At 43.2% G+C, this 13,532-nt stretch overlaps 1 protein-coding gene across 6 annotated transcripts in view; it reads right to left on the bottom strand.

Moving 5' to 3' along the window:
- CSNK1G1 (casein kinase 1 gamma 1) overlaps positions 1 to 13,532 on the bottom strand; it is a 255,154-nt gene that overhangs the window by 159,804 nt on the left and 81,818 nt on the right. For all 6 annotated transcript variants that reach the window (XM_033919970.1, XM_033919969.1, XM_033919968.1 and 3 more), the window contains one exon: positions 9,207 to 9,247. In XM_033919970.1, coding sequence (XP_033775861.1) covers positions 9,207 to 9,247 — 41 coding nt within the window. The remainder of the gene's footprint in view (positions 1 to 9,206; positions 9,248 to 13,532) is intronic.

Raw genomic sequence — 13,532 nt, 5'->3', positions numbered from 1 at the left:
TTATGGGCTGCTAGATCAGGCACATAAATGACTGGAACTGTCACTGTTATCTCCATATCATATCAGCTCTTTGTTACAGCCCTGGCCCTCCGCTCCGTAGCGGCACAATACCCTATCTTTGCCCCTGCGAAGCAGACGTGGCAGTGGGTATATAGTTGTTTAAAACTGTCATCTGTGGTTTCTCCATACCTCCCGATTCAGAGCAATTGTGACTTTCTGCCTGGTCTAAAGAGTGTGTCTTTTAGGCGTTGGGCCACTCAAGGATTACAATACATCTTCCAATTGTATACTGAAGACGGACATTTTGCTTCTTTTGTTTCCTTACAATGCACGTTTGGCTTACCTGAGATGGATATTTTTGCATATTACCGAGTTCACCATTATGTTCATTCTTTGCGTGCTTGTCATTCAACAGAGGACTGCCGAGAGGCCATATCGGAACTGTTTAGCTTCTCTGCTCAACAACTGATACCTCTTAGATTTTATCATGTGGGCTTACGTGATTATCAACCAGGCCCTAATTTTGATATCTTGGCAGCATCATGGGCACAGGATCTTCAGTGCTCTCTCACTGCCCAACAAGTACAGCAAGTGTTGAAAAACTTGAGAAAGGTGTCCTCCAATGTTCTTCATTGGGAACTACAACTGAAGATTGTTCTACGTCTCTATCGCCCATGCGCACCTACTGGATGGGTATTACTCCAGTTTATAACAGTCCTAAATGTGCTCAGGCTCACGCCTCATTGGATCATATGCTTTGGTCTTGCCCTACATTCTCCAGTTTTGGCTTCGTTTGGGTCAATCTACTACTTCGCTTTGAGGCCGGCAGTGGACTCCAGCCCCATGAGCACTTTTTGGATTCTATAACATAGCATCTCCTAAACCTAAAGGATTGACTGCTTTTGTGGCTAGAGTGATGCTGTTGGGCAAGAAGTCCATTCTGTCTAATTGGTTGTTCAGTGAACCACTGTCTTATAGTCAATGGAGATCATTGATGATCATACATGCTTCTTTGGAACGTAGGCAATTTGGTGATCTTGAAACAGGACCTGGTCATCGCTTTTGTTTGATGTGGGAACATTTTTGGATGGGTCTTACTCAGAGTAGATTATTGAACTTGTGACTTTGTTTATGTTTTTGCCTTGTGTGCTCTTGGACTGATACCTCTGCATGGGAACCGGGGGGGAGAGGGGGGGCGTTGACTGGGGGAAGGGGGTTGTACTGTGCATATATAGGAGCACAAAAAGCACCAAAAGGAGTGTCACCGAGTGGTTAGGAAAGCAAAAAGAGATTATGAAGAAAGACTGGCGGGGGAAGCAACAAACTTCAAATCATTCTTCAGGTACGTCAAGGGGAAGCAACCAGCAAGGGAGGAAGTGGGACCCTTGGATGATGGAGACAGAAAGGGAGTGGTAAAAGAGGAGAAGGAGATAGCTGACAGGCTAAATGAGTTCTTCACTTCAGTCTTCACGAGGGAGGACACAACCAACATTCCGGAACCCGAGGAGATCGTAAAAGGAGATCAGGATGAAAATCTGGTCCAACTAGAGGTAAGCAAAGTGGATGTCCTCAGGCAGATAGACAGGCTAAAGAGCGACAAATCGCCAGGTCCGGACGGCATTCACCCAAGGGTACTCAAGGAACTAAGGAATGAAATAGCTGAGCCACTTAGACAAATATGCAACCTATCCTTAAAAACCGGAGAGATTCCGGAAGACTGGAAAATAGCAAATGTCACGCCCATCTTCAAGAAAGGTTCAAGGGGAGACCCAGGAAACTACAGGCCGGTGAGTTTGACCTCGGTCCCGGGAAAGATGATGGAAGCGCTGATTAAAGACTGCATCTGGGAGCACATCGAAAACACTGGGCAGCTAAAGCCGAGCCAGCATGGCTTCTGCAAGGGCAGGTCATGCCTCACTAACTTATTATACTTCTTTGAGGGGGTAAACAGCCAGGTGGATAAAGGGGAATCTATAGACATCATTTACCTTGACTTTCAAAAAGCCTTCGACAAAGTACCACATGAAAGACTACTAAGGAAGCTATGGAACCACGGGGTGCAAGGGGAGGTCCACCAATGGATCAAAAACTGGCTGGCGGACAGGAAACAGAGGGTTGGAATAAAGGGCCATTACTCAGACTGGCAATGGGTCACGAGCGGAGTTCCGCAGGGGTCGGTGCTGGGACCACTCCTGTTCAATATATTCATTAACGACCTGGAAACAGGAACAAAATGTGAGGTTATTAAATTTGCGGATGACACCAAATTATACAGCAGGGTTGAAAGCAAGGAGGACTGCAAAAATCTCCAAAAAGATCTGACAGCGCTGGAAGAGTGGGCCAAAAAGTGGCAAATGAGCTTCAACATAGGGAAATGCAAGGTCATGCATGTAGGGAAAAAGAACCCGATGTTCACTTACAAAATGGGGGGATCACCGCTAGGGGTGAGTAACTTTGAAAGAGACCTGGGAGTGATGGTAGACACATCATTGAAGGCGTCGGCGCAGTGCGCCACAGCCTCAAGGAAGGCAAACAGAATGTTGGGCATCATTAAGAAGGGTATCACGACCAGGACGAAGGAAGTCATCCTGCCACTGTATCGTGCAATGGTGCGCCCGCACCTGGAGTACTGTGTCCAGTACTGGTCGCCGTACCTCAAGAAGGACATGGCGGTACTTGAGAGAGTCCAGAGAAGAGCAACTAAGCTAATAAAGGGTATGGAAGACCTCTCATATAGTGACAGACTGAAGAAGCTGGGGCTTTTCTCCCTGGAAAAGCGGAGACTTAGAGGAGACATGATAGAAACCTTCAAGATCATGAAGGGCATAGAAAGAGTAGACAAGGACAGATTTTTCAAATTACGGGGAACCACAAGTACAAGGGGGCACTCAGAGAAATTGAAAGGGGAAAGGTTTAGAACAAACACCAGGAAGTTCTTCTTCACTCAGAGGGTGGTAGATACATGGAACACGCTACCAGAGGATGTGATAAGCAGGAGCACGCTACAGGGCTTCAAAGAGGGTCTGGACAGGTACCTGGAGGACAAAGGGATTGAGGGGTACAGATAGAAGTAGAGGTAGGTATTAGGGATAGGATTAGAGGCAGTTACAAAATTAGCCAGGGGCACTGTTCAGGCAATTAGGCCTGATGGGCCGCCGCGAGAGAGGACCACTGGGCAGGATGGACCTCTGGTCTGCCCCAGCGGAGGCAACTTCTTATGTTCTTATGTAACACTGTTATATTTTGTTTCACTTGCTAGCACGCACTTGGAAATTTAAAAAATATATTTAAACATAAAAATCCTGGAGCTAATGTACCACCATGAAGAAACTGAGTTGTGGAGCTCCTGAGCCTACCCCCTGAATCAGGCTTTTAATCCTGGAGGACCTTGATATCATTCCAGAAAAGACTAGGCTACTAACAGGACAACTGCTACAATGGCTGCAAAATCTCCACAAAAAGACAAGGAAAACGTGAGGGCACTGGAAAACAAAATGGCAGATACCTGGCACTCAGAGTCTCTTAGTCTGCTCCATTTGGACAGCAGGAATCACCACAGAAATAATGATGACAGTAGAAGTAACCCTGGAGAAAAGGATCCAAAGCTAGTATGACAGGACTAAAGTTGCCCATGAGCATCTTGATAATATGAGATTAAAGGTTCATTATCAGTCCCAGTGACCCGAAAGATCAAGTTGCGGAGGCAGAATGGCAGAAAGACCAGATAGAGAGACTAACAGCAGCTAAAGTTAAGCTGGAAAATGTTGATAATCGCTTGAGAAGGAATAACCTAAGGCTGTAGGCCTACCAGATTCACTAGTGGAGGACAAACTGATAGGCTTCCTTGAGGCTTGCCCTGATGTGGTCTCTTCAGCTTGGTACACACTTGGGACTGCTTCATGTGGAACATGCTCACCATGTGGGCCCATCTAGGAAAAATGGCAGCATATCATGTGTAGTCATCCTAAAAATTCTCAAATATGGACAAAAACAAGCAATTTTGAGAACTATCTGCTAATGAAAATCATTTATGAAAGATGTCATCAATCGGAATGGATGGTTGAGAGTGAAGCTCTGCATGCCTCCCTAGTTTATCGCACCCTATCGCAATCAAAAATTGGCACAAATGGGCTTAAATTATATAAATCGATGGAAGAAGAGAGCCTTTTGTGCTTGGTGAAAACAGATGTCCATTTCTCGGTACCAGACCTTGCAAGAGTTTGCTTTTACTCCCGGCAGCCAGGAGTGCCCCAAGATGGTGGCCAGAGAGGCGCAATGGGCCGCAGCTCTAGGCCTAATTGAAGACCCTGACAGAGGCTCTGTCACACCTCCCATGTTGGATCCGATGGAAGAGGTCCGAACCATGCTACACAAGATTTGGGCAGGCATTAAAAACAATAAGACCCTCTTTTACCAAGGCGCACTAACCAATTAGCTCATGCTAAACGCTAATGCGTCCATAGACTAACATGCACACGTTAGCGTTTAGCGCGCGCTAATCGGTTAGCACACCATAGTAAAAGAGGGCTTAAGAGAAGAACTTACCACCTTAGCAGCTGACCTCAGAAGCGCAATATCAGACCTGGGACAGCAGGTGACTGACAAGGAAGAACGCCTGGACAAACAGCATGAGCATATGGCGCTCGTGGACTCCCAATACAAAAAGGATTAGTTACCCAGCAAAAATATGTTCTCGATAATCTTGAAGATCTCGAGAACAGAAGTCGCCATTCCAACCTTCGGATAAGAGGAGTCCCGGAGCTTGGGGATTACACTAACTGCACCCAGGTAGTTCAAGCAATAGCGAGCTTATTACCATCAGATTCTACAACAACAGTTCTTCCTGAATCTATCCTCCTTGAGCGAGCCCATTGGGTGCTGGCAATACCACGTGGAAATAAACCCCACCACATTATTGCCTGTTTTACTGACTATAAGCTCAAAGAGAAGGTCATGCGGGCGGCAAGGGATCAGGAAAGCCTTCAATGGGACACTTATGAAATTTAGGTCCATCAAGACCTGTCGGCAGTTACACTGAACAGAAGGCAGAATTAAGGCCCTTCCTACAATATCTATGGGAGAAAAACATCAAATACTAATGGCACCATCCCTTCACTCTCCTCTTACTTAGATGGAAAGCTGCACACTATCCATTCTCTGGAGGAGGACTCTGATATTTTCTGCTGAACGATTTGCTTTGGATATTCAATCATAGGGTGACCAGCCAGCGAAGCCTCGACTGGCGACTTCTCGGCTCCCAAAACCCAGATGGTAGCGTATGGCGAGGGCTGGAGGACGTTTGACCATACAGTCAGCAGCAGAGAGGTCATAAATGGAAGTCTCCCACAAGCAAGACGGCAAGTCTATTTGGCTCTTGAATGGACAAATTTGATGGATATTGATTATAACTGATTTCACCAGAGAGAATACATGGCCACGGAGAGGTGCCCAGGTTGTTTTTACTTGCTGGCCTGGATACAAAGCAGACTCTTCTTTGCCCCCACCTTTTTTTTGGGGGGGGGAGGGGGCATTTTTTATGTTTGAATGCATGCTGTTACTATGCAATGGCAGGTTTGACTGATGGGGATACAAGAGTGGTGATACTAGCTTTGAGGCATGTAGGCCAGTCATTTCTCCCCTATATTGCAGGCCTTGTTAGATATGGGGCCCTGCCTTTCTGGTTGGATATGGAAAAGTTGGGGGAAGGAATGGTTTGGAGAGGAAATGGTGGGGCCAAGGGAAGGGGGGGTAGCAGTATACTGAGGTTGGTGGAAGTAGGAGAGATTGGGGATAGTCGCTATAGTCACGGGTAGGGGGCATTTCTTCCAATCTCTTTTTTCTGTATTCTTTTTTCTAGCTGTCCTTGAGATAGTTATCTTGATGACCATTGATGAGGGGGATTTGAACTTTCTGACCTTGAATGTTAGGTGCCTTAGTTTAGCTACCAAGCGGCATATCTTGTTTAAAGAACTCACCCACCTTAAAGCTACTGTAGTGTTTATACAAGAAACTAATTTTCTGGTTAAACATGAATATTTACTATGCAATGCTGGGTTCCCTGTTATCTATATGGCATCCAATAAATCTAACAAAAAGATGTGGTGAGTGGGGATACTGTTTGCGAGCGGTATACCTTTGCAAGTTCAACACATATATTGAGACCTGGAGGGTAGATATTTTTTGCTAGTGGTTCAGTTAGGGGCTGTGGTATATACTTTGGTCAACCTTTATGCTCCTAATGGACAGGGAGACTTTTACCACCGGCTGTGTGTTCTTCTGCAAAAACAAGTATGCAGAAACAAAGAGAGGATTCTTCTAATTGGAGGATATTTTAACCCGACCCTCGATCCAGTCAGGGATAATTCTACCTCAAAAGTGCTTTATGCATAGAAAGATAGGAAACACTTACAGTCCTTGCTGCGTCATTCGGGACTCATGGATTTATGGCATCATGTATACCCTACTGATAACGATTATACTTATTCTCCCTTGCACAACCCCTACTCCAGGATAGATTTCTGGTTGGGAGAGGCCTCTCTTCTTCGCAGCCTACACTCATGTCAGATAGCCAACAGTGTTTACTGCGATTACGCCCCTGTTCTCCTCGCACTGCGAGGAGGCCTAGAACAGAGACCTAGACCACAATGGCGTTTCCAAGACACTTTACTCTCCAAGCCCACACATGGTAAAGTCATAGCAAAAGAGATCTCCGAATATCCCTAGTCCTGCCTGGCGCTCTCGGCTCCTTTCTACATCGATGGCAGAGAGCCCTGATGGCCTACATTGGAGATAATCTTTCCTTCCTGTTCCACTAACTTGTGAGGGTGGTTGACTGTGGAGCCCGCGTCTTTTTTTCCCAATCGGCTGCAGTGGGGACATCAATGGATCTTCTGTGGCCTGCCTTCTTTCTTTGGCCTGCTGTCTTCTGCTGTCAGGTCCTTCATGTTTCACTGATCGGACTGATGAAGTGATCTTTATAGACTTTATTTTATTTTACATTTTGCTTTCTTTCTACTTCAGGTTTTTTTGTGCTCTTGATATTGTTATTGATATTGTATGCATCTCTTTTCCTGAGAACTTTATGTATGTGTCCTTGTGACTCGTTCTGGGATCCTGGGGAGGACGGGCTATAAAAATAAATAAATAAATAAATAAAGATATTCGGCCTGTGCTATTGTGGGAAGCACTCAAAGCGGTCATCCAGAGTAGGCTAATAGCTCTATTTGGCATTATTGGGCAGAGAGAATCCCCATAATCTCTATAGAGGGCAGTGGGAAGGAGAATTGGGTTGGAAAGGATACGATTGCTGTTGGAAATTGATAATCAGAAATCTCTTTGTACTGCCTATATCTTCCAACCTGATTGAAAATGGTTATAAAAAAAACTTTACTATTGTCTCGCATATATGGCACCCAGAACAATCTCTGCTGGAGGGGATGTGGTCAGTGCGGAGATTTCCACCATATCTGGTGGGAATGCCCCCTGATGCGGAGCTACTGGCAAAAAGTTGGCCAGTTACTGGTCAGCATTACTGGGAAACATTTTCCTGTGTTGTCTGAATATTGTTTACTAAATGTTGCCCCTCCTGGAATATAGCAATCAAGAACATCATCTGGCAATCTTTCTGTTTACAGTAGCTCAGATAGATCCCACATGCCATTGGCGTTCTGCAAGGTATACCAGAATTGAACTGCTTATTGGGGAAGCTGGACCATAGTCAATTAATATAAACTTACAGCTCTTCGAAGGAACACCTTACCTGCATATTATAAAGTTTGGGATTGTTATATCACCTGGAGAACAAGATGAGATTCTCACTCTAGACCAGTGGTCTCAAATTCGCGGCCCGGGGGCCAGGTACTATTTTGAGGCCCTCGGTATGTTTATCATAATCACAAAAGTAAAATAAAATAGTTTCATGATCATATGTCTCTTTAGCTATAAATTACAATATTATTATTATTATTATTATTATTATTAAGACTTAGCCAAAAGGAAAGATTTATAAACTATAAAGAGCTTTACCTCATGCAAAATTTCGTTAATAAGACAATAACTATTTTTTCTGAGGCCCTCCAAGTACCTACAAATCCAAAATGTGGCCCTGCAATGGGTTTGAGTTTGAGACCACTGCTCTAGACAGACTTAATGTTATGGAGATTCCCAACCTCTCTATATAACGCCTGTTACTGCCTAGGGGAAGGGAGGAGGGAAGGGAAGGGGATTTTGTTATGTATCTCTTCTTGAACTTTCTGTATTTGTTATTGTTTGAAAATGCAATAAAAACAGTATTTGGGAAAAAAAATCATTTATGAAAAACAATCCTCTGTTTTCAAGATTATTCAGCCCAAGTTGCTACTGTCAGAAGAGCGTTTGCCCCCAGCTGTACTGTATTGTGTCTTCTTTCTCTATCCCTTCTGTGATGTTAGAATTTAAAGTTTACTGCCGCTGCTGCTGGTTTGGAAAAGCAGCAGCAGAGTAGGGTGGGAGGTCCCAGAACCAGCTGTGGACCCCCTTAGAGCGTGCACCTGAAGTGGCCATCCCCCCCCCCTTTGGTATGCTACTGACTAAAAATAAAATAAAATTAGGATAGAACTAATTTTGCAGGGATTTTATCATTAGGCACACAGGTAAACTTAATACATTTTTCATACATCAAGAAGAAACAACATGGGGACATTTGTGCAAATATCAACTAGTTCCATTAACATAATACTATACTGTACACTCCACTCTAAGTACCTATTCATTTCAATAATTTACCTCAAATATAAAAAATGGAAAGGGAAGAGCCTGGTCTTTGGTCAAATTGGTGGTATTACTTGTTTAAAAACCTTAATGGACTAATGTCAGTATTCTCCAGTAATGGAAACAGAATTACAGTACATCACTGAAAGTGAAAGTAGATGAGAAAAAGCTGATACAGACTGAGTTTCTGCTGAGTGCATAGCGTAGGTGTATCCCTTGTAATATGTTTGTTTCCAACATTAGGGAGGCTCAGAAAGAGGGTGAGGTGAAAATAGTTTTGTCAACATTGAATAAAATAAATCACTTCAGCTCCCGTACAGCACTTTTTGAGTCCTCCTCTCAAGGCTTAACTTCCACTGACAATGATAGGTTTTTTTCTTAGTCACAAAGCATCAAGAGTAGATATGAAAATTAAATAAACCAAACGGAAAAATTCTACAAGATTTTATCCTACTCACCAGTTTGATCGCTACATATTCATTGGTGTAGAGATTTTTGCCTATGGGGGGGGAAAACAAACAAAGCCAGCACTTGGTGTGTTTTCTACAAATTATTAAACTTGTACAGTAAAAGCTATTCTGATAGGTAAGTATGCAGCAAAATCATAACTAGGGGTACGACAACACTTTCAATGACATAAGGTTTACTTCTGTAGCTTACAGTACATTTTAAAGGGACATAGAAAATATACGGCAGTACATGAGTTTTTGAGCCCAAGTTCATTCCCAACGCATCAACAGTTTTCCAGTTTTGACCTTCCTTTCTGCAGGAGTTTGGACTTTGCAGCAGTTCTATGTCCAATTAGTAGAGCTGATTAAACACAAACTCATTTTACAATATCATGATTACTGCCACCTTTTATACAAGAATATCCATGCAATATAGCAATGTTACTTACCGTAACAGTTGTTATCCAGGGATAGCAGGCAGCTATTCTCACTAGTGGGTGACGTCATCCAACGGAGCCCTGATGCGGACATCTCACAAGCATACTTGCTTGTAGAAACTTTTAGAAGTTTTGAGTTGCCCACACCGCGCATGCGCGAGTGCCTTCCCGCCCGATGCACCGGGCGAGTCTCCTCAGTTCAGATAGCTAGCAGAGAAGCCAACCCAGGGGAGGTGGGTGGGACATGAGAATAGCTGCCTGCTGTCCCTGGATAACAACTGTTACGATAAGTAACATTGCTTTGGGACATTGCTCTGAACAAGGCTGCCCTGGAACTTCATTCAATAAGATAAGTTGCTCTGCATTTCAAATTCTGCTCTTTTCACTGGTTTTCAGCATTATATCTGCTTAATTTCTCTTCTCCTCCCTGTTTCTTACTAAAAAAAAAATATAAAAAAACACAAAAAAATAAACCCTTCTCTTTCCTCTGTTAAATCTTATTTCCTCTTCCTCTTCATAGGAAAAAGGGTAAGACTTTGTTAACTCTAATTAAATCCTGGTGCCTGTGGCTCAGGTGACTAAAGTAGGGAAAATCCTGTTATAAATCCTGTGTTTTAGGGTAGCACTGATAGAACCTGCATTTTTGTTTAAAATACTGTGTTTTAGGTGGGATAGAGCCTATATTTCTGTCTTACCAGTATTCAGCCATTGTTTTCTGCTGATTAGGTGGTGAAGGGAGGGGCTCTGTTTTACTTCTAAGGTTAATTGCATTATCTTTGGGATATTGCTGTGAACAAGGCTGCCCTGGAACTTCATTCAATAAGATAAGTTGCTCTGCATTTCAAATTCTGCTCTTTTCACTGGTTTTCAGCATTATATCTGCTTAATTTCTCTTCTCCTCCCTGTTTCTTACTAAAAAAAATATAAAAAAACACAAAAAAATAAACCCTTCTCTTTCCTCTGTTAAATCTTATTTCCTCTTTCCCTTTCCCTTCATAGGAATAAGGGTAAGACTTATAGTCCCACCAACCCCAGGGACCACTATTCATATATAGAGACCCATATAATCAGGACTTCACAACCAATCAAGATGACCTTTATTTTATGCAATCACTGTGGTGCTTTAATTCCAAGACACACTATTTGGAGGCTTAATTAAGGCTTGCCCCATCTGTCTTCAACTTGCTAGTATTAAGGAGGAGCTCTACAAACTTAAACAGGAATTGAATACAATTAAAGCAGCTTCCATCACTCCACAAAATCATACCAACTTACCACCTCTACCTCAAAGAATAAAACAGCCCAGGAATAAATGGGTCACAGTAGGCTCAGGAAGACTGTGACATGTAACACAGAAACATCCACCTTCACAAATATTACCTCTACAGAATTCCTTCGCTCCACTAGTGCACTGCGATACTCAAGAAAACAGAAGGGAGGTGGGACTGAAACCAATGAAGGTAACTCAAGAGAACAAGCGCACCCTAAGTATAAATAAAAAAGCCAAAAACAGAAAACTATTACTGTTGGGGGATTCCATCATCAGAGGCATTAACCTTAGAACACAGGGCGAGGAGACCAAAATAGTGAAATGTCTTCCAGGATCCTCAGCTACCAGGAGTTCCAGGCAAATACTGACTATAATTAAGGAAGAAACTAAGGATTTTAACACTGATGTTGTTATCCATCTGGGAACAAATGACCTGGCCAACAACTCCACACTTGCAGCACAGAAAGCTTTTCGGGAGCTTGGTGAGGGCATGAAACCTTTTCTAAAGACTTTAGCTTTTTCTGAAATACTGCCTGCATATGGAAAGGGAGAGCAAAGAGCGAAAAACACAGAGGACTTTAATAGATGGCTCAGAGCCTGGTGTCATCAAGAAGGCTTCAGGTACATAGGAGGATGGGGAAATACATGGAAGGACAAGAAGCTATATTGCACTGATGGGCTACATATTACTACAGCAGGAAAAAGAAACCTTGCTGAGAAATTTAGACAATATTTTTCTAGGCATTTAAACTAGAAGGTGGGGGTGGTGTATGTACGAAGGACAATTATAGAGACCACCCCCAGCAAAAGAAAAGATGTGATAGTAGTAAAGGCTGCAACATAAGCAATATCAGCAACTCATTTCTTAGTATTGCAACGGAAAGTGAAACGACACAAAAATCCATACGAAAAAAGAGATTATCGCTGAAAAATAGCTGGAAAGCGATGACCACAAATGCTCGCAGTCTAAGCAACAAAGTTCATGATCTGCAAGCCCTGATGTTAGAGGCAGATCTAGATATTGTTGCTATCACAGAGACATGGTTCAGTGAATCACATGGATGGGATGCAAACATACCGGGATATAATCTTTTTAGGAAGGACAGAGATGGTCATAAAGGTGGAGGAGTAGCTCTCTATGTAAAGATCAATATCCAAGCGACCAAAATGCAAGGGACCTGGGGAGAGGAAGAAGCAATATGGATTGCTCTGAAAAGAGAAGATGGATGTACGTGGGTGTAGTCTACAGACCTCCGACTCAATCGCAGCAAATTGATAAGGATCTGATTGTGGATATCCAAAAGTTTGGAAGGAAAGAGGAGGTTTTGCTGTTGGGAGATTTCAACCTGCCGGATGCGGACTGGAATGTTCCGTCTGCGGAATCGGAAAGAAGTAGGGAGATTGTGGATGCCTTTCAAGAGGCTCTGCTCAGACAAATGGTGACGGAACCCACAAGGGAAAAAGCGATATTGGATCTGGTCCTCACAAATGGAGAGAGTATCTCTAAAGTTCAAGTGGGTGCTCACCTGGGAAGTAGCGATCATCAAACGGTTTGGTTTATAACGGCTAAAGTGGAGAGCGGCCGCACGATACTTAAAGTTCTAGATTTCAAACGTACGGACTTTAATGCAATGGGAAAGTACCTGAAGAAAGAGCTGTTAGGATGGGAGGACATAAGAGAAGTGGAAAGACAGTGGTCTAAGCTGAAAGGAGCGATAAAAATGGTTACGGACCTTTATGTGAAGAAAATCAATAAAAACAAGAGAAAAAGGAAGCCGATATGGTTCTCCAACCTAGTGGCTGAGAAAATAAAGGCGAAAAGAGTTGGCGTTCATGAAATATAAAAAAACCCAAGAAGAGGAGAGCAGAAAGGACTACAGGGTGAAACTAAAAGAAGCCAAGAGAGAAATACGTTTGGCGAAGGCACAGGCGGAAGAACAAATGGCTAAAAATGTAAAAAAGGGAGATAAAATTTTTTTCAGATATATTAGTGAAAGGAGGAAGATAAAAAATGGAATTGCTAGGCTAAAAGATTCTGGGAACAAATATGTGGAGAGTGATGAGGAGAAAGCAAATGTGCAAAACAGATACTTCTGTTCTGTGTTCACAGAAGAAAATCCTGGAGAAGGACCAAGATTGTCTGGCAAAGTTACACGAGAAAATGAAGTAGATTCTGCGCCGTTCACGGAGGAGGGTGTTTATGAGCAACTTGAAAAACTGAAGGTGGACAAAGCGATGGGACCAGATGGGATCCATCCCAGGATACTAAGGGAGCTCAGAGAGGTTCTGGCGAGTCCTATTAAAGACTTGTTCAACAAATCTTTGGAGACGGGAGTGATTCCTGGGGATTGGAGGAGAGCAGATGTGGTCCCTATTCATAAAAGTGGTCACAGGGATGAAGCAGGAAACTACAGGCCGGTGAGCCTCACTTCAGTTGTTGGAAAAATAATGGAAGTGTTGCTGAAAGAAAGGATAGTGTACTTCCTTGAATCTAATGGGTTACAAGATCCGAGGCAACATGGCTTTACAAAAGGTAAATCGTGCCAAACGAACCGGATTGAATTTTTTGATTGGGTGACCAGAGAGCTGGATCGAGGACATATGCTAGATGTAATTTACTTGGACTTC

This window comes from Geotrypetes seraphini, chromosome 14 (assembly GCF_902459505.1).
Source record: "Geotrypetes seraphini chromosome 14, aGeoSer1.1, whole genome shotgun sequence".
Lineage (NCBI taxonomy): Eukaryota > Metazoa > Chordata > Amphibia > Gymnophiona > Dermophiidae > Geotrypetes > Geotrypetes seraphini.
This window is presented reverse-complemented; position numbering and strand designations above follow the sequence as displayed.